This window comes from Embiotoca jacksoni, unplaced genomic scaffold (genome assembly GCF_022577435.1).
Source record: "Embiotoca jacksoni isolate LCO1_2020_lvr unplaced genomic scaffold, fEmbJac1.0.p SCAF_2, whole genome shotgun sequence".
Taxonomy (NCBI): Eukaryota; Metazoa; Chordata; class Actinopteri; family Embiotocidae; genus Embiotoca; species Embiotoca jacksoni.
The window spans coordinates 2,228,749-2,248,815 of record NW_027185340.1 but is presented as its reverse complement, the minus strand read 5'-3'; the positions used below and the strand labels follow the sequence as shown (position 1 = coordinate 2,248,815).

At 41.7% G+C, this 20,067-nt stretch overlaps 1 protein-coding gene across 9 annotated transcripts in view; it reads left to right on the top strand.

The window, feature by feature from the left end:
- LOC138200899 (dedicator of cytokinesis protein 9) overlaps positions 1–20,067 on the top strand; it is a 71,818-nt gene that overhangs the window by 33,278 nt on the left and 18,473 nt on the right. For all 9 annotated transcript variants that reach the window (XM_069153881.1, XM_069153883.1, XM_069153880.1 and 6 more), the window contains exons 3-21: positions 3,522–3,611; positions 5,754–5,836; positions 7,149–7,218; positions 9,408–9,503; positions 10,182–10,316; positions 13,312–13,486; positions 14,278–14,330; positions 15,066–15,140; positions 15,249–15,389; positions 16,318–16,530; positions 16,652–16,774; positions 17,139–17,221; positions 17,954–18,076; positions 18,329–18,408; positions 18,535–18,722; positions 18,922–18,987; positions 19,075–19,167; positions 19,260–19,383; positions 19,562–19,680. In XM_069153881.1, coding sequence (XP_069009982.1) covers positions 3,522–3,611; positions 5,754–5,836; positions 7,149–7,218; positions 9,408–9,503; positions 10,182–10,316; positions 13,312–13,486; positions 14,278–14,330; positions 15,066–15,140; positions 15,249–15,389; positions 16,318–16,530; positions 16,652–16,774; positions 17,139–17,221; positions 17,954–18,076; positions 18,329–18,408; positions 18,535–18,722; positions 18,922–18,987; positions 19,075–19,167; positions 19,260–19,383; positions 19,562–19,680 — 2,130 coding nt within the window. The remainder of the gene's footprint in view (positions 1–3,521; positions 3,612–5,753; positions 5,837–7,148; positions 7,219–9,407; positions 9,504–10,181; positions 10,317–13,311; positions 13,487–14,277; positions 14,331–15,065; positions 15,141–15,248; positions 15,390–16,317; positions 16,531–16,651; positions 16,775–17,138; positions 17,222–17,953; positions 18,077–18,328; positions 18,409–18,534; positions 18,723–18,921; positions 18,988–19,074; positions 19,168–19,259; positions 19,384–19,561; positions 19,681–20,067) is intronic.

The following is a 20,067-nucleotide window of genomic DNA, read 5'->3' as shown; positions in this document are numbered from 1 at the left end:
ATGACTCAAAACAATTAATCGATTATCAAAATAGCTTCAGATTAATGTCATGAACGTCCATCTGTAGCTGTGGCTGGATAACGTGGTGGCTGCTCCGGGTTGAGAGGCCTGGCAGCTGGGAGCTCAGTGACAGCAGGGCAGCCTTGACTTTGTCTTCTCTTGTATCATGCCCTTTCAGCCCGCTGCTACAACATACCAGCGTTACACACAAACAGTGCGTTGTCAGGGTCCGACAGGTGATTCTGACTGAACCAAAAAAAAAAAAACCCAGAGGCACAGTGAGTGAACTTAACATCTGTTTCTGCCTCTCGTGTCCAGGCAGGGTTGTAATCAGCTTTCAGTGTTTGTGTTTTAGTGAGCGGTGGTACGGCCTGTGTTCGTATAGAGAGCTCAGTATTATGCGGCCTGTATCCAGCGATACGCGGTGAAGGCCAAAGCAGGCAATAAGAGCTCCTCAGTCTGAGAGTTATGTTTGTATAAATCTGTGTTTTGTCTGTTTCTCAGTATTATAAACCACCATCAGGTCTCTACCTTATCGTATCCCCTCTGGCTCATCAAAAGTCACGTGCTGTACTTTGGTGAGGCAATGTTTATATCATCTCCATCTGCTTTTGATCTGGACGCTGCCGGCACAGTGGAGCTGTGTGTCTGTCCGCCTGTGTGAGGTTACTTCAGACATTTGTCCAGGATAGAGGAGGCCTCCTTTTTTCTTCCCCCTCATTCTGAGATATAATTTAAACCCATCTCTACTATAAAGCCCACAGATCAGAGCTTTATTCTTTATTCTAGTTACCAAAAAGGTTTGGTAACACTACATGCTGCGCTGACTAATTTAATGAAACCACCGGTGTTATGAAAGGACGTTTTCTTTTCCCTGCGGTGCTCAACTCCAAAATCCATTTTGTTTCTGCAGATGAAAAAACAAACAATAACTGGTCACACAGACACAGCACATCGGTTCTTTCTTTTTCCTTCGCTCCAGCAGCATGGCTCAATCGACGGCCGTTCACTTTGATTCAGCCTCGGATATATCAACAACTATTTGATGGATTGCTGTGATATTTTTGTACAGGCGTTCACTGGCATCCTGATGACTTTGTGATCCTCTGACCTTCCCTTGCAGACGTTCAGATTCTTGGAATTCTTCGGTTTATAACTAAATACCTGGAAACCTAACGACATTCCCATCAGCCTCGCTGTATTTTGTGCTCTGTCCACCCGCTAGTGTACCCGCTTCACCAGGAGGGCTACGCCCGGGACAGGACGCCGACCAGCCCTCACGCTCATATTCACACTGAGGCCTATTTATAATCACCATGTCACTGGACGTACGCGTCTTCGGGCCGTCTGATTTATCAAAAATAAGCCACGAATGAGCTGTAGACACCGTAACTTTCTTTCTGACAGATGTGTCCACTTTCAAAGGAAAACGTTTACTGTAAAACAAACACGGGAGGAAAACGATATGCTGCCGTGTCCAACGCAGCTCTCCGTTTGACACCTGCTGCCGTCACGACGTCATTAAATCGTCGATTGTTAGCATTAAATATACATGAACTTTTCTTTCAATGTATTTTCCACGACTGTTTCCTGCACAATGAGCATGAACTAAATTATTAATATTCCTGAAAATCAAATGAACTCATATTCGTGTTAGCATTTAGCTCGAAGCGCCGCTTCGCCGGCGTGGTGGTCGAACACTCGGCTCCGTTTCGCTTGAGAAAGGAGAACGATATTCTGTTTGAATGTTGATGGACGAGCTCAGCCATATCCCGTGCTAATGCGTGGCTTATTAAACCAGAGGATCCCATGGTTTCCCCGTGGCGACTTGTAGCCCAATTAAACGCTTCCTGTTGCCCACTTCCTGCCTCCCTCTTACCTCCATGCCTGTTTATTTCTGCTGCTTGGATTGTAAAGATTATAATCTCCCCTGCAGGAAACCTGGCTAGGAGACAGGAAGAGGAGACTTAAGGTTCACAAATATGAGCTCGGTATGGAATGTGTTGTAGTTGACACGATCGGCGCTCCTTCTGGCACCAAATGCCCGATAATCGAAAGTGGGAGGGCGCCAAAGACAAAGACCGCAGTTTTGCACGTTTGTCTCCAAATATGAGGAAACACACATTGGTTCAATGTTTTGTGAATTAATGCTGTTTGTTCTCACCTCCAATCTGCTGTTAAAGCTGCTTGTATCACTTTCTTTACTCTATTTAAACATTATGCATCAGCAGCACCTTAATGAATAGTAAATAAGAAATAAACGAGATACTGCAGCGCTGTAGTTTAAATAGGAATCATTTCCCTGGTGGGAAAAGATGACAACATTAGACTGTAACCCTGACACTGTACTGACAATCTGTTGTACTATATATCTTACAAAAGGAAATATTTTATTTGCAAATTATGATTGAAGAAAAGCTTTAAAACTAATAAAGCACTTATTTAATTCCATAAACTGTGAACTTGTGATTCCTGTGCTAACGTTCCCTTTGGCAGTTTAATTTTTCTATTGGATATTGTTGTATTTTAGAATAACGCGCTTGGCTCATCGTCATATGCGGTTAGTTGCTGATTTATGTTTTTTTCAATAGATAAACATATGTGGTCAAAAGTATCTTCATTTGCAGAAAACCGAACTCCAAATTAATGACATGGACATTTTTTCTGCTCAAAGCACTTTTCATTTCAATGAGGAAAATAAAAAGGAGTCATGGTATTTTCTGCTCATCACACATTCATAGAAAACAAAGCCGACGAGCATTTGTCAGAATACACTTGTTTCTTTTTAACTAAATCAGATGAACACTGAATGTCTGTATTTATGTTTCCTTTTTGCTCAACTGCACTTTATTCGTACCATCAGAATTAATTCTCCCGATTTGATGGTGACATCGTCGCTCGGTAGTTTAAATTTAGTGTTTTCTGTTTATACACCTTAAACCTTTTTTTTTTTTTTTTTCTTTTCAATTTTAACGACATCACAAACAGATTGGAGGCCAATCCTGATGAAATTCAACTGAGACAAGTGTGATATGGAAACTGTGTACATTAAGACTAAACTTTACAGTTATTTATAACGCCAAGTCTCAGTGCCTGTTAGCGTTTACAGCAGCGACAAGAACGGCTGTAGAATCTCCGTCTTGTTCAATTATGATTTGAAGCCTTTACTGAGACAGCAGAGTCTTGATTTGTGCTTCTTCTGTGAAATGGCTGCAAACTGAACCTGTTGGTCATCAGTGAAAGGCTTAAACATATCCTCGGGTCCTGAAATTGAAAAGTACGTACGAGCATCCTGCCTCCCTCACATGCTGCTGACTGTCTCGCTGTATGAGTGCTTTGAACCCTCTTTCTCAAACGTAGAATAATATTTGAGAAAACACCCAGAGCCACCGCGTCCAGCTGAATCTATGTACTGTAAACTGAGGGAACATTTTTGTTTCAGTTTCAGCTTTACTATGTTGAACATGTTTTGCGGTCTGTTGTAATTCCCCTTCTTATGTTTCTTTTGCTTTGTTTCACAGATTTCAACTTTGAGGCGGCAAGGGAGAACTCTGTACCCCACAGTGCCTGAGAACGCAGAGAGGGAGGCCCAGAGTCTGTTTGTCCAAGAGGTAGGCCGATTCAAAACCTCTGGAAACACATTGTCTCAATGAACTTCTTAGTTTGAGCAACATGGTCTTACATAAGCACACAATTTTCTGCTGAAGTTGGAATAAAAGATAGATTTATTGGAAAAGGGGAACATTGAGGCGCAGCAATCCCACAGAGATGAACCTTTGACAGCATTTAATAGTTTTGTAGGCTCGAAGAGGAAGTCCGGTTAATCAGATCTTACTTTAATCTGGTCAACATTAATACTCACAAAATAAGCACACAGAAATACGTCGGTATAATACGAATACAGAAGTTTTTCAATTATTAATAAGCCAGTTAGTAAAAACATCAAGCACTATAAAAGGCTAAACAAATGTAGATATTTAATTTGAATATAATCTTGTACAAAGGGTTTGCAAAGTATATCAACTTGCACATAAACCTCACAGACACATTGCTGCACTGCAGTGACACTAATGTGAGTTATTACCTTAATTTGTGGCCTAATATTAGCAGTTCTGTACAAAGCAAATCACAGCAAATCAGGAAACCTCTTTATTTCTTGTGTCCAGCTAAACAGGGTCTGTTGCATAATCGGTAACTGGACTCATTATAGATCATTACCGGAGAAATCAGAACAATTTCAACTGTGTCTTCTCAGTAAGATGGATTCGGGCCAGAGGATGTCGAAATGATGAAGTGCAATTAATTTTTTTCAGAAGTTTATACAAACTTCTGGTTATCTTCTGTCAGTGTTGGTTTATAGTTGTGTGTGGGCTGAGGTTTGAGCATGTCTCCTATCAAACGGTTCAGCTTTGGTTTTCAATTAATTTCAGTCTTTGTCAAATCAGAAAGAAAAATAAACATAAAACCATCTCCAGTTGGTGCTGATTAAAACGATGAATTACGACCATCCGGCCGTGGCGCACTGCTTTTACCGTCTTTTTTAAGCCAGACAACAGCTGGTTGTAGACAGTTCACCTTCCAGGTCAAAGGTCAGTGTTTCAAGAGCCTTGTCTGAAGTCATAAAGATACTAAGACCCGGGGTCAAGTGTTGCGAGACATCACCAGGACAGCTGTGGAGATCAACCCAACAAGAGCCTCTCTGTGTCCGATTCCTCTCCTGATCAGGTTGCATCTCGTCTCTCTGCAGGAGCCCTTCTGGTAAACGGCATGTATTCTTATGAATTACAGAAACCAGCGAGCTGCTCCTATCAGTGACTCTAACAATGAACAGATGTCTTCTTTCAGAGGAAAGGAGGATAGAGAGACACTCCCTTTGTGTTGGTGGGTGATGGGAACAAGGTTGAGTCACCATCCCCTCCTTTTTTTTTTTCCTCATGGATTTCACCATTAATTGCTGCTCAAAACAAATCATTTTTGTCAAGATGTGGGCCGGACAAGGGACGATGTCAATGTGAAGGGTACCACCCGGGTTGCGGACGAATACATCCCCCCTGGTTGTAAACGGGGGCGTACAGTCGTGATGCAATTGTCACAGTTCCCCACAGCTCCCATGAGGGTGCGATACCGGCACGAATGTTTCCAAACACATCGCTGCTAGACTATGATTGAATCATCTGGCAAGATTTTGAAGTGTGGGATCTCTTCGCCAAGCGAGGTGAGAAATAGATGCAGAGGACCGAGACGGTGAGGCGTCGTACAGCATTGTAAACACAAAATTAAAATGGCTGCTCAATCAGAGATGCATCTGCCAATCACAACCACAAATAACAAAGAAACGTAACAGAAAGATCCACGATCGTGTTCATTGTCAAGCTGTGAATAAACTGTTACGCATCTCTCCCGGGTTGTGACCGAGGTCCCGTCTGAATTGACCCGGGATTAACCCGTGTTGACTGACTTGGTTTGAGTTGAGGAAAGGAAGGTTGAACATTAGTCAGATAACTCTGGTCTGACCCTGGTCATTAGTTTTAAGGAGGAATCCCAAAGTTAAGAACTTATCGGGCACTGTTTACCCCTCGTAATCCCACATTGGACTGCAGTACCGGGGAGGGGATTTCCAAAGCTATTCAACCATCTGACCAGTAGCACTTTGCAGAACTTTCTTTGACAGGGTCACTGTATGCTTTGGCTCAATGGTCCAACAAATTCTTGACATTTCCCAAAGCTACAATTACTTTCTGTTGTCTCCTCAGTGCATTAAGACCTACAAGTCTGACTGGCATGTCGTCAACTACAAGTACGAAGACTATTCTGGGGACTTCCGGCAGCTTCCCAAGTAAGTGTGTAGTTAAAATACCCAGCGCTACTGTACTCTACATTCAGAGAGGTAATTTTGTAGTGTGCCAAGACATCGGTATGATGGGCAAGTAAGAACAGCTGCTCTATCTAATACATGGATACCAGAGATTTTAAACTGACGCCCGGTCACGAGGGTTTTTCTGTTTTTCAGGTCGCGTAGACGACCTGTCACCTATTTTGTTCCCCGCTTCTGACAAAATATTTCCGTGATTTAAATTACAAGGAAACGCAGCTCGCAAATAATTATTATTATTTCCGCGCAAAAAGACTGTTTCCTTTTCGCCGGCTCATTCCCGAACACAGCCCGTGTGGAAACCACCTTCATTGTGCGGAGATCGTGTCATCAGCTGCAGCCTCTTCCCTGAAGAATATCTATTTTACTGCCAATGTGTTAGACTATGAGCTGACAATGACCTTGACAGCACAACTGCTGCCAAATGTTCTGACACTTTACCGCATCTGGGGAAGTTGAAACAATACAGCCTGACGCAAATATCATGTTAAGAACTTCACACTATTTTTAGTTTTAAGTGATACTTACTTTTTGGCACATGTAATTTTCCAGCAGGCAGTATTCACCTTTGCATGTTTCCATGAGCGTTAGAGTGCTGCTTTTCAACGCTGCTGGAATTTAGTTATTCGGTTTTTGTTTTTTTTCTTACCCTCTTGAGAAAACTACAAAATGCTAAAGTGCTCATTAAAAAAAAAAAAAAAAGTAAAAAACATGATGTCATTCAAACCACTTCTGACCACATGTGTTGGAAAGATTTGTAGAGTGAACTGAAATGAAAGCAAATGGGCAGAACAGTAATGGGTGTCCTGGATATCCACTGCTGATGCCGGACTATTTCATTGATTTAACATTCAAGTCCTAGAATTTCAATTAACTGCAATAAATTGTACCAAAACATCAAAAGCACAAATATTCATCAAAGTGTTCTCAATGCTTTATTCGGATAATATCATGTGATTTTCTGTTTAAAGGAGCAGTGTGTAGGTTTTAGTGGCATCTAGCTGTGAGGGTGCAGATCTCAACCAAATGAATCCTACAAGCTAAACCTTTAAATAACTAGTAGCAAAAGCTGTTAGATAAAGAAGTTGGAATAAAAAGAAAAATTACAGGGTTTTTTTTATCTTTTCAAATGCAATGGATAATATCTCAGAGAAATGCCGATATTGAGGTAAAGCTGCAAGTATCTAAAAACTGCACTGTACTGTTGATGATGTTATGTGTTGTTTTATATCTCCTAATATGTACTATTAAACTTGAACTGTGCTTGTTTTTACAGTAAAGTGTCCAGGCCTGATAAACTGGCTGTCCATGTGTTTGAAGTGGATGAAGATGTCGACAAAGATGAGGTAAGTTTATATGATACTTCTCTGTAAGAAGACTTGAACAGTGTGAAGAACCATTACTTTTTTAGTCCTTCACGTTCCAGAAATAACCTCCCTGTAATTTTAATTAGACTATTTTACTATTTTCTAGTTTGTCACACAGTCACATCAACTTCACCACCGAAAACACTGAAAAATGTCTCATTCCCGTCATCACTTTTCCTTTCCGGTGTTCGTCGTTGCTGTTGAAGAGATAAAAGGCATTTTTGTATCTAATAGCTGAATTAAGTGTAATTAGACTTTTGCTGGTGCACCATGTTTTAAAAAGAAAATTTAAAAAAAAGGGAGATTTCAGGACTCCAGTGCAACATGTGGATCTTTTCATCCGCTGCTAACTGATGCATGACAGAGTGGGTGTGTAGTCTTGCGCAGATTAAATGACTATTTGTTGGCTTTGGAACGGTTTGTCGGAGGTTCATAAGTCACCTGACGGAGACTCTCACTCGATGCGAGTCTTCAAAGCAGTGATGATAATACGAAGCTGATACTAACATTATCTAAAAGGGTGTCGGGTCACACTGTCGCAGAAGATGTATGATGATGATATCGACCTACCCTCGTCTAGATGACGTGTCGAACTGCGCCCCCTATAGGGAAGAACGAATCCTTGAGTATGAGCTGAAATACAAGTCAGGATCTTGGGTACAACACTGAAAAAGGTTTCTTCTCCCTGTAACTGTGTGTTAGGTCATGAGTGAAAGCATTCCTCAGAGTGTAAAGCTATGCTAAGTCTTCACGGGTCACCGCCCGTCCTGTTCAGCCTCATGCTCGGCTTAACCTCCACCAGAACAGGAGGGGCAGGACTTCAACACAACTAATGACAAGATCCAAATCACCCTTCATTCACCGCCTTCCATTACAGTCCCTGCAGGATTGTCTGTTGTTTTTAAAACCACAAGGTTCCCGGTTGCTGATGAAAGAGAAAAGGATTTAAAGTCTTCCTCTAAAATCCCCAGAATGAATCTTTCTTTTGCCGATGTGGTTGTAATTGTGGGATTTGGACCACATTCAGCATTGGTTGTGTGACTTTGTTCATCTTTCTTTTTGTCTGGCATTATTTTTAGAGTGTGACTGTTTGGTTTGGTGGGCGTGTTGTTATTTTTGTCTGTCTTTGACAGCGTTTCCTGGAGCAAATTGGAGTTCAGAGACACTGAACCCGGTGACTGCCTCTCTGAGGACAGATGAACGCTGTCTAGACACTGACGAGGAGAAACCTGCTCTGAACTCCTTCAGACGCTTTTCAGATCACTCCACAGTGCTTCACATTGAAAATATTATAATGCCTGCCAGCACTCTTAAATCCCCCTAATGCTTTATTAGACCAGTAGAAGAAGAATTCTGGACTGCTGCTCTGACTGTGAAAGTGTCAGGGATACAGTACCTCACTGTGCTATGTCAAAGTTGAGAAGTGAACTGCAAATGACACATCTTGTGTTCACGCTGGGCCGATCTAAACCAGGACCGGGCTGTAAGCTTCGTCCCCATCTCCTCTTCCTCCATTACTCTCCTAATTGGTTTATTTTTACAGATGGTGCGAGCGGGTGGGTCACGGTGGCTCTGTGTTTGGTCATATGTGAAAGGCGTGATCTCGCACTGCCCACCTCAGACGTGTGAGGTGGCCCGACGCCATGTGTCATAGATCTGCTATGAAAATGGAGATATTTATTTTGTTTAGCAGTCGTAGTTTGTTTTACGTTCTTCTGCCCTTTTGTTTGGCCTGAGACAGCCCGGCTCTGTCATCTCAAACCACCAGATCAAAGGCTTTTTTACAAAGCAAGGCCAAAGCCTGTTAGCTGGTGTCATGACATTATTCTATGATGCTCCACTGCAAAAATGAAGCCACACTGGGTCTTCTTTATACAAAATTTGCCAGTGCTTTTGAATATAAAGATGTGCATGTGTGTGCATATCTGTATTGCAACATCTTTGAAACAAGTGACAGATTTTTTTTTTGACGCGTGAATTAATTCCCCCGTATTTTAAATACTGCAGCTTGTTTGACAAATGTGAAATAATTTTATTCCTGAATTGGTTCATTTCTGAAAGTTGTTTTGTGATTTTAAGACTTTATAGGAGACGACATGGCTTGCTGAGATGTTGTTCCCTCGCTGTGCGTAATAAACTGTCTGATCTCATGTCTTTGTCTCCTGCAGGATACGGCCTCCTTAGGATCCCAGAAAGGAGGAATCACCAAGCATGGCTGGCTGTATAAAGGAAACATGAACAGTGCCATCAGCGTCACCATGAGGGTGAGATAGCATTGATGACTCCATTAAGACCTGAAACTATTATTTAATTAATTGATCTTTTTTTTTGCTGAGCAAAACTGCCAGACATTTACCGTTTCTCTCAAATATCAAGATTTGCTGCTGTTTTCTTTTCAGTGATAGCCAACAAAATATGTTGATAAGATTAATTGATTTATGACAAACAATAATTAGATTAATCTGGAATAAAAACAAGAGTTGATTTGTCCTGTTTTGTTTTATAGATCCAAATGATCTGAACTTATATTGCACATTGTGTACAAATGATAAGAATCAGATGAAATGATAAAAAGATAAATACACTGGCAGCAGTGTGTTTCTGTCAGGAGTAGGTTTTGTCTTTTCTCTTGTCTAGGAAATTGTTGTAGACAAGAGACATGATAGTTGGTATCAACATCAAGATATGATAGCATCTTTGTTGTTTGCCTACCTACTAGGAAACCTTTCCCCATCACTCTTCATGGAAAGTTGTTTTTTTCCTTACAATGACCATTTTTTTGTTTAGATTTTTAAAGTTCGGTTTTACTGCAGGTTTTTGTTCTTATCTTTTTATAGGCAGAAATCTTTTTGAACTGTAAAACAAACCGGATGTAGACTTTATAACTTTTTGTTTTCCTGTAATTAATATTTGAATGTCATTTCTTGTTGTTGTTGTTGCAGTCGTTCAAGAGGAGGTATTTCCACCTAACCCAGCTCGGGGACGGTTCCTATAATTTAAACTTCTACAAGGATGAGAAGATCTCCAAGGAGCCCAAAGGAACCATTTTCTTGGACTCCTGCATGGGTGTGGTTCAGGTACGCTAGGGCACAAAGTGATTGTCCATCTCTGTGACAATGGATGACCCATCACCTGCGTTGCCAAACGGGATATCCCTGCCGACACTGTTTGCACATGATGTAGCCCAGTCCGTGATGGAAATTAAAACAGACAATGAATTTACAGTACAGACAAATTAACTTCCTCCTCAGTTATTTTCACTGAAAATATATTTCTCAACAGAAGCTGAAACAGGCCAAATTTCAACACAAATTGCTCTAACTAAGATGGACTGTTGCTGAAAAGTGAGATCCTCTCGTCTCCGTTTCCATGAAACCCGAACTCCCTCTTCCCCAAGGTCGTTCTTTTCTGCTGACGTTCAGCCGGCTGAAACACGGTGGATGCCGAGGTCTCACTTCCGAGCACTTTCCCTACCGGCCTCAAAATCAATGCCACGTGCTCACATCTGAATGTCGGCCAAGACTCGCTGGGTGTGTTATCATCTGTCAGATCATCTCAATAGATGGAGAGAACCTGATTTTACCTAAGAGGCACCCAGCTGGCATTAATCAGGAATCAGGAAGATTGGGTTGCTATTATGAGGAGGAGGAGGAGAAGGGTGTACTTGACATTTGAATGCTTTAAGATGTTTGGAGTTTTTATCAGTGCGGGTCATGGTGTCCATGCCAAAAGTTTACGGAACCTCTACATCGCCCAGTTTTTAACTACAGACCTCGTCGGTTCATTCCTCAGTGGTGGAAGCATTGATGCAATATTCAGGTTCGGTCAGAGAAGAGACGGGCAGATAGCACTGGAGCTGTCTGCCATAATACACATTATTTTTTACAAATTGACACAAAATCCAAACATTTTATGTTCTTCTCTTTTTAGGGAAACACCGCAAGTCCCTTTCTAAGAAACACCAAGTTGTCCTTACTTTTGTTGGCCATCGGCTAAATCGTCGGGTCATAACCAGGCGGCAAACAACCGTACAGTCACCCATTAGTTGGTGAACTGCCGTTCTGAAGCCTCGAGTTTTGGATTTTGTCTGTCGCCATCTTGGTATTTTGAAGCCAGAAGTGACCATATTTGGACACATTAGGAAGGAACGAGTGGTAGATCTGATTGGGAACTCGAGAATACGATGCCCCGCCCACCAATAGCAGAAACCTGACTGCACCACAAGCCTGTCAATCAAACAGTTACATCCCAAAAACACAGCTTGTTGAGAGCTAATATCTAATTAATAATGGAATTATTTTCAGATGGACCATCAGAAAACTAATAAGAAGGAATAACTTTAGTGAATGACACAATAATGACTTGTGGAAAATTTGTATTGACTTTGTATTTCATGAGTTGAATGAGTCTACGGGGCTGGTGGCTTTTTGGAGCCAACCCTTAGTGGCCCACGCTGGTATTGCAGTATAAAGCACTTTTGCTTTGGCCTAATTTTTCAGACCAGAAAGCTACGTCCACTTTTATATCCAGTCTATGGTTAAAACATGCTCAACACTGTTGTTTAGGATAACTGAAACCCCAATAATTTGATTATAGATTATTTATACAAGCCTTTACTTTTATGTACAATCCATCATTAGAAGAAAACTCCTAATTGGCACTAAAGTCCTTCAACAGCAGTGCACAGCCCCCACAGCTCCCTGCATCTGCATGACTTAAACTGAACCAGAAGAAAGTGCTCTATGAGTAGAAATGCAGATGTTTCGTGCTGTAGCTGGGATGGCATGTGGACTGACTTCATACTGAGCCCAAAGCTGCTCCTGTACTTCGTTAAGATGTCAACATATGCTCGAGCACACGAGGTATTTGTCATATATTAATTAAGCGACCAGCAGACTCTGTGGATTAACAAATGGCTCAAAAATGTAAGTTGTTGTTGAGCCAAGCCTCCCGAGGGTTTGTTTTCTTCTCTCATCTCCCTCACTGTATAAAGTAGACACACAGTATTGTTGAAATAATTTTAAGGACTTTCCCTGCAAATGTGTGCAGCTGTAGTGTCTACAAAACCCTCCTACCTATCATGATAATGATGATGAAGTCTGCTTATCTGGGCTCCAGTTTTATTTCTGTGTTCCCCGTGTTTGCTTAGCGAGCCTGCAGATATTGACTTTCCCTCCCAATCACTCCCACTCTGCTGTCTCTACATTACAGACAAGCTACAGAGATAACCAGCAATAACAATTCACTGCCTGCTGAAAATAATGAGACTACTTCCCTATTTCTCGAAAAGAAATAGCGCTTGAATACTTTATAAAAAAAAAAAACGTGATACGCATCAGACCTCAGTAGAGTTGCTGTGTCATAGACTGGAGCCGATTCAGCCCTGATTGGTTCTGAATGGGCTGTAATGAGGCGGTGACATCACTCTTCGAGGCTGTTTGGAGGTCAGAGTTGAGCTCTGCAGATGCAGTTTATTTCCTGATGACTTCACTCAGCAGCTCCGTCTCAGTTCAGAGAGGCTCTGCTGCAGAGATGAAGGCTTTGTTATGAAATACGCTGCTCCTCCCCAACTCACTTTGGTTCCAAATGTTTACTGTGGCAGTTGAATTAAATCTTGAGTGTTGCTATTCACCTTTTTTCCAAGACGGGCACTAAACTTTTGTGTTTATTTTTTGGGTCCAGTTTTTGAATAATTAGCAGATCTTTTTTTCTCACAGGCTTAAACAGCAGAAAACAATGAAGTGAGGTTGAGGTTGGAATTAAAATGAAGCAGGCTATGATTTAAATCATAAAACTAAACATTGTCTGCCTTCTGGTGAGCGGGTAGTGGTTCAGTGTTAGCTTTGGAGAGGCAGATAAAACATTCCTTCTGCCCAGCCGTGTTTATAGTTGGATATTTGATTTTTAAATGTGAAAAACTAAACTTAGTCAATCTTTCAGTATCAGACAGAAACAGATTCCTTCTTTTCCAAAAACAAAAAGTCTTTCTTTGAACTTGTTGTTTTGTTCTGTATCTGCACTTTTTTTTTCAGACAACTCTTTCTCTCCCTTGTTCCCCTGTTGTCTCTGCAGAACAACAAGGTTCGGAGGTTTGCTTTCGAGCTGAAGATGCAGGATAAGAGCACCTACCTGCTGGCTGCAGACAGCGAAGGAGAGATGGAGGACTGGATCAACACGCTCAACAAGATCTTGCACAGTAGCTTTGAGATCGCCATGCAGGAGAAGAGAAATGGAGACATTCATGATGGTGTGTGTCTGTATGAAAAGGAAGTTTATTTTGTGGAAGTCCTGTCAAAATATTATTCAAATTCTCAAAAACAAATCATATTTCCTGCGAAAACATTAATAGTTTGATTAAGAAATCAGTTTGTTGACCACTATTTTTGATAAGTGATTAATTGTCTTGACTCTGTGGTCCAGTCTTTGTAAATTTGAATATTTTTCTGCTTTCTTTTGTCATCTGTGATTGTGAAGTAAATATCTTTGGATTTGGACTGTTGTTTGAACAAAACCTTCCTATGATGAAGACGACCCTCAGTTATAATATCCAGTAAATCCACTCATTACAAGCAGTTTATTTACTCTATGTTTTTAAGAGACATTGTTCATTCCCACCGTCATCCACATGTCGTGGCTCACTTCTTCTCAACCTCCTCCTGTCCGTGTTCATGTAGTCCGTGGAGATGTGATACCAGACCACCCAGGCTTTTAATACTCACCTCCTGTCTCATAGGAGGCTTATCCATGGAGGAGCAAGGCTGCATGCCTCTGCATAAAACGCTCCACTAATCTTTCTAACCCTCTGCTTTTTATTAATCATCCTGTGCTTGAGAAAGAAAAAAAAAAAGCTAATTCTGCTTGAAAAGATCTGGAGCTTTCCTAAAATATGCCGCTGAGACCGGCAGTATCTTCCTCTCAATCCTGACTGATTCCTCCACAATTTAATTACTGTTGACTGAACTTTCACATGTCAGTAAAGATTCAGGATGATTTTCTGATGTTCTACACCTTTGTTCCGTGTCTTGTATTTTCTTATAGATGATGATCTTGGAAAGTCTGACGGCTCCTCTGGCAGTATGGACAGCTTTCAGGTAGGTCCGTCTTTCTCAGTTGGATGCTCTCACATTCAGTGCGTCATCACATTGAGTTAAATCTCTCTTCCCCGTTGAAGAAGTGAGGAAGAAGGCCCCTTTTTGCCGCAAACATGTGGCTTGAATTTAGATTTAAGAGTTAAGGGTTACACACCTAATTTCTCAGTGATTCATGTGTTTTTGAAGATCTGATCTGATCTGACATTAAACACAGACCTTTTGGTCTTCTCAGGATTATATCCTTCCTTTCAGAGTATTTTTTGGGTTTCATCCAAAAACCAAAACTAAAAATGTAACATCACGCTTCTAAACATGCTCACCCAGCAACATCCAACATAAGATATCCCATAGTGGAAAAAGCTGACATATTGACATCTGTGTTGTTTAAATGAATTACTGGCTGATGCAGTTTTTCCAATACCGATATTTGGTGCTTTGGAAGAAAGCTCTTTATGCTCTTGCAGCACTGAGTGGTAAGCAATAGTAAAGCCACATGTGCATGGAAACTGGTGGTAACAGTTAGGTGGAAAACAGGTTACAGTGTGCTGCTGGTACCACCTGACTCTCACCGCTGATCCCATGTGCACAACGCGATCAGCCTGTAAAATATGAAGCCTGGCTGACAATTTTTTTTTTCTAATGATAAAACCAACTGCCCGCGAGTCTCCGAGACAGGGCTTCTGGTGTTTCAGACAGTTTGTGGTTCGATTTAGGAAATGCCTTTCTTCTCCTCAGAGCACAAGAGATATCGAGTCCAGGATGAGGAACGAGACCAGGTTGAAGCTGTTCACGCTGGACCCAGATACACAGGTAATTAAATGTAAAGCACGATGACGTTCATTTTTTTTCCGTGTGGTATTAAGATCCAACCGAACACTTCCTGGTGAAATGTAATACCCTTCACTGTACCGTCTTTAGAAACTAGATTTCTCAGGAATAGAGCCAGACGTGAAGCAGTTTGAGGAGAAGTTTGGCAAGCGTGTTCTGGTGAACTGCAACGACCTCTCGTTCAACCTGCAAAGCTGCGTGGCCGAGAACGAGGAGGGACCGACAACAAACGTAAGCTTGATCTTTTTCTGGCCACAATAAGCCCTAAATGACAAAAATCTAATTTTCTTCGTGGCTAAAGACGGATGAGACGGTTTGTTACAGCGGACGGATGGACTCCTCTCATTATTTGAGCTGCTGAGGGACTCCTGTTGGCATAGCAACCAGGCTACAGGCTCAGGAATGGCTAACAATCTTGTGTAATGAAGTCGGATGTCCTGCTGTCCCTCTCAGCGGAAGCTGTCCATCAAAGACTCGACATTTTCTGTCTTCACACACACACACACGCAGAGCAGAAACTTCGAAAAGTGTTCGCCCAGCTCCCTCCACCGAAACTTTATAGGAATCGCTTCTAGCTCCACATGCATCCAGTGGTCCGACTTTTTCTCTCACCTGATGGTGATTCTGATACCTCAATGTAGTGATACTACTGCTCTGTATACCTCAATATATGGCAATAAGTGTTATGCAAGGTAACATGGCGCCAGATTCAGCATATCGGATCAGTTTATCATTTAGTATTCGATACCGTGTTGGTAATGTTAGATGTTAGAGTTTACTGTTTGTGGAAATGAATTTCTTTCTTTTTTTATATCTATTTTATTGACGTTCATTCAGATTATTAATATTTTTCAGTAGTGGTATCTATGTTCTATGTGTGAAGATGGGGACTACAAACAGTGAAACTGTGCACGTTGTCGTTACTGTTATTAATGTTTATTTAATGATTGATAAGTTACGAGTAAGACAGCTGAGTGGTATGTTGCATTTTTCCATGTCGTGAATCGAGTGGCGATTCTATCCAGTTCACATTTAACCCTAAGAGTGGCCAACATTACAATGTTTGATCATGTCTTGAGTGTCCTGGCTGGTTGACTAAAAGGTTTTCAGAAAATGAGGTAGTCTTCGTAAACATCGGGATCATCTGCTCCTTCTTCAGGTGGAGCCGTTCTTCGTCACGCTGTCGCTGTTCGACATCCAGAATGGCAGAAAAATCTCCTCTGACTTCCACGTAGACTTAAACCACCCGTCCGTCAGGGGCATGATTCCCAGTAACACCAGTCAGTATATGAACGGGGGAGGCGACACCCACCCTGAAGGGCAGCGGTTGATCCACGGGGTGTCCGAGGCAGCCATGCAGTATCCCAGACAGGTGAATGAGTAGCACAACAAACTTTTTTTTTTTTTTCCATTTCTGTATCATCTCAACAGCTGTCCAACCTAAATAAAGCCATCCAAACCTACCAATACTAACGTTTCGATCGTATCCACAGGGAGTGTTCTCTGTAACATGCCCCCACCCAGACATCTTCCTTGTGGCTCGTGTGGAGAAGGTGCTTCAGGGGGGAATCAACCACTGTGCTGACCCGTACATGAAGAGTTCAGACTCCACCAAGGTACTGACCCATCTCCAACTTTCATCACGAGCCTCCTCTCGAGGCAGTATGTTCCGCCGCACTCAGCAGATTCCATCAGGTTATTCCACATCATGCACAGATAACCATCCCTGTTTTTAGCTGTGGACCAGTTGCTCAGACGCTCAACACAAGCATTGATTTTGGCTGCGCAAATGTTGTCGTGCACTCCTGAGGGGAGCTTGGTGGGTAGTAATGTGATTCAGGCAAGCACATTGAAGAACTGAGTTTGTGTTTCATTGTGTGTGTACCCGTGTTGAGACTGGCAGCGCAGCGCTTTAAGTAATGAGGCCGAGCTTGGGTGTGTTTGTGCTGAAGTTAAAATCTGTTTTTTGTTTTCCACTAGGGGGCACAGAAGGTCCTGAAAAATGCCAAGCTGGCATGTAGCCGATTAGGCCAGTACATGATGCCTTTTGCCTGGGCAGCAAGGTACTTCATCTCTAACAAAAACTATTTTAACTGTATGAATGTCTACCTGTGTGTGTGTAGTCAGCTTTTATACATTAGTTTTCACTAGAAAAAGTTGTGTGTACTTTCACACAAAGGCCACAGCCCATACAGACACACACCAGCAGTATGTGGTGCAGTCCTTCAGGAAGGAGAATCGTTTCAATACCAAACCAAAATCACATATCTTCATTTGAAAACAGATTTACCAACACAGAAAGAGAAAGAAGCAACAAGCATTGACTGTAATAAAAAAAAAAAAAATAAAAAAGGGTTTGTTATTAACTGATTTTCTCATAAAATCTAATTTTAGAGTGTTTTGAATGTTATTATCTTTACAATTTTGATAATCATTTAATCTTCTACGGCATTTTTTTTCTGATTCAACCTTCTCAGATATGAAGATTTCTCTGTTTAATGTTGATCTAAAAAATGTTGTTTTTTTTTTTTTTTAAAGCATTTTGAAAATATGTCCTTGGGCTCTGGAAAAGTGTGATCAGCATTTGTTATTGAAGTTGTGCCATGTTTTACACTAAACAATCAATTAATCCAAAAAATATATACAGTAATCAGTCGTTGAAATGCAGCTGACTATTTATTAATGCTCTTTCTTTGTTCTTTGAAACATAATCATATAAAAACTTTTGTTCATACAAAATTGATATGAAATGTTTGCAGGAGAAGAGTCTCACTTTTCTTTTGTCTTTCTCGCAGACCTTTGTTCAAAGATGCTTCAGGGACGCTCGACAAAAGTGCTCGCTTCTCGGCTCTGTACCGACAGGACAGCAACAAACTGTCCGACGACGACATGCTCAAACTGCTGGCGGACTTCAGAAAGTTAGTCGTGTTTCTATGAGCGCGCTCTCCTTTCAAGAGCCTTGAGTAGTCTTGCAGATGTCACGGATGGAAAATATGTGACTATAACTTTGGAAAAATGCTCGTCTGTTTTACAAAATAAGATCTTTGCTCACATCTGTGAATGTGATCATATACTCGACCGTTTTGTCTCCAAGCCACAAGCCTGTCTATTATTCAGCGTTCGGTAGGTGATAGCAGAGGCTTAACTTCAGTTTATTTTTCCTTCCTCAGGCCAGAGAAGATGGCCAAGCTGCCTGTAATCCTAGGAAACCTCGACGTTACCATTGACAACGTAGCCCCCGATTTGATAAGTAAGCCCTCTAAATTCACTTTGAAGCCAACGTGGGAGATGAAAGCTGGTTGTGCTCGGTCTGAGACGGGTTACATTGTCTGCCTGCTGTTTATTTGGTGTCTCCCTCTCCTGCTTCCGTATATAGATTGTGTTACCTCATCCTACATTCCTGTGAAGCAGTTCGATGTCAGCGAGAAGACCAACATCTTCTTCGAAGTGGAGGAGTTTGTGCCGTGCATTGCCAAATGTTCTCAGCCTTTCACCATCTACAACAATCACCTCTACGTCTACCCGAGGCACTTGAAGTACGACAGCCAAAAGTCATTTGCAAAGGTATCACCAGCGTTTATTATGTAGTGTTGTTTTGTGGCTTTATTGACACAGAGGCAGGAATATTCATTTCTTTAACATGAATGTTTCCCTTTTCATACAGTGGATTCTCCACCCACCTTTTTCAGCAGACAGTTTCCTTGTGATCTGAAGTCCTGGTGTTACTAACTGGGTCAACTTTGCTCCTTGTGTTTGTCTGCAGGCTAGAAACATCGCTGTCTGCATTGAGTTCAAGGACTCAGATGAGGAGGAGGCTGTTTCACTTAAGGTAAACTTTGATGTGTTCTGGTAGCACCTTGCAAAGGACAGCCTGGCCAGCCACTGGGACTAATCATCTATTATTATCGTTCCCTAGTGCATCTATGGGCGACCTGGAGGACCCCTGTTCACCAAAAATGCCTTTGCCTCAGTATTACATCACCAGCAGAACCCCGAATTCTACGATGAAGTAAGACACCTCGTGCCTGACCTTTAAGTGTCAGGTTGTATCATACAGGTGAGAGCTCTTTGAAGATGACTTCATGTTCATTTGTGCTTTAGTTTAAGCTTGAGTTGCCAACTCAGCTCCACGAGAAGCATCATCTGCTCTTCACCTTCTACCACGTGAGCTGTGAGAGCAACAGCAAGGCCAGCACCAAAAAGAGAGAGCAGGTTGAAACGCAAGGTAAAACACTGCATCTCAACTCAACATAAGACACCCAATACAAACGGGCAAAACTTCATAATGTCATTAAAAGCATCAGAATTTCTGTTTTACACAAACAGTCTTGTGTGTTGCTGTTGTTTCTGGTATGAATTGCAAAGCTCTTAAGCGACCAGCCTCTCCTCTGTCTGCTCCTCAGTGGGTTACGCCTGGCTCCCCCTGCTGAAGGACGGCCGGGTGATCATGAATGAGAGTCAGATCCCTGTGGCTGCCAACCTCCCTGCTGGATACCTCAGCTGTCAGGAGGGAGCCAGCAAGGTAGAAACACATCCTTAAGTTGTTTGGCCTCATATTTCCAGAGTTATCGTTGGTTCATTGGGGCAAAACATGTGAAGGTTATGTCTGTCAAGACATTTTGGAGATGACAGGAAAGAAATGCACAAGCCTGCGATTCATATTATCAATAATATAATACTGTTAAGCAGGATTTAAGCTTTGTCGAAATTGCATGTCAGATGGTTTGTTAGTGTTGAAAATGAGGTATCTGTGTCCCCCTTTATCTGCAAAACTAACGATCCAACATTCACCCCCACTTCATGATGTGATTGGCCGGCTCTTTTTTTTTTTTTTTTTTTTTTTTTATCTTAATAAGCTATTTATAGCACTTTTTCTGTGTACAGCCTAATAAGAGCGATTGTCTGAAAG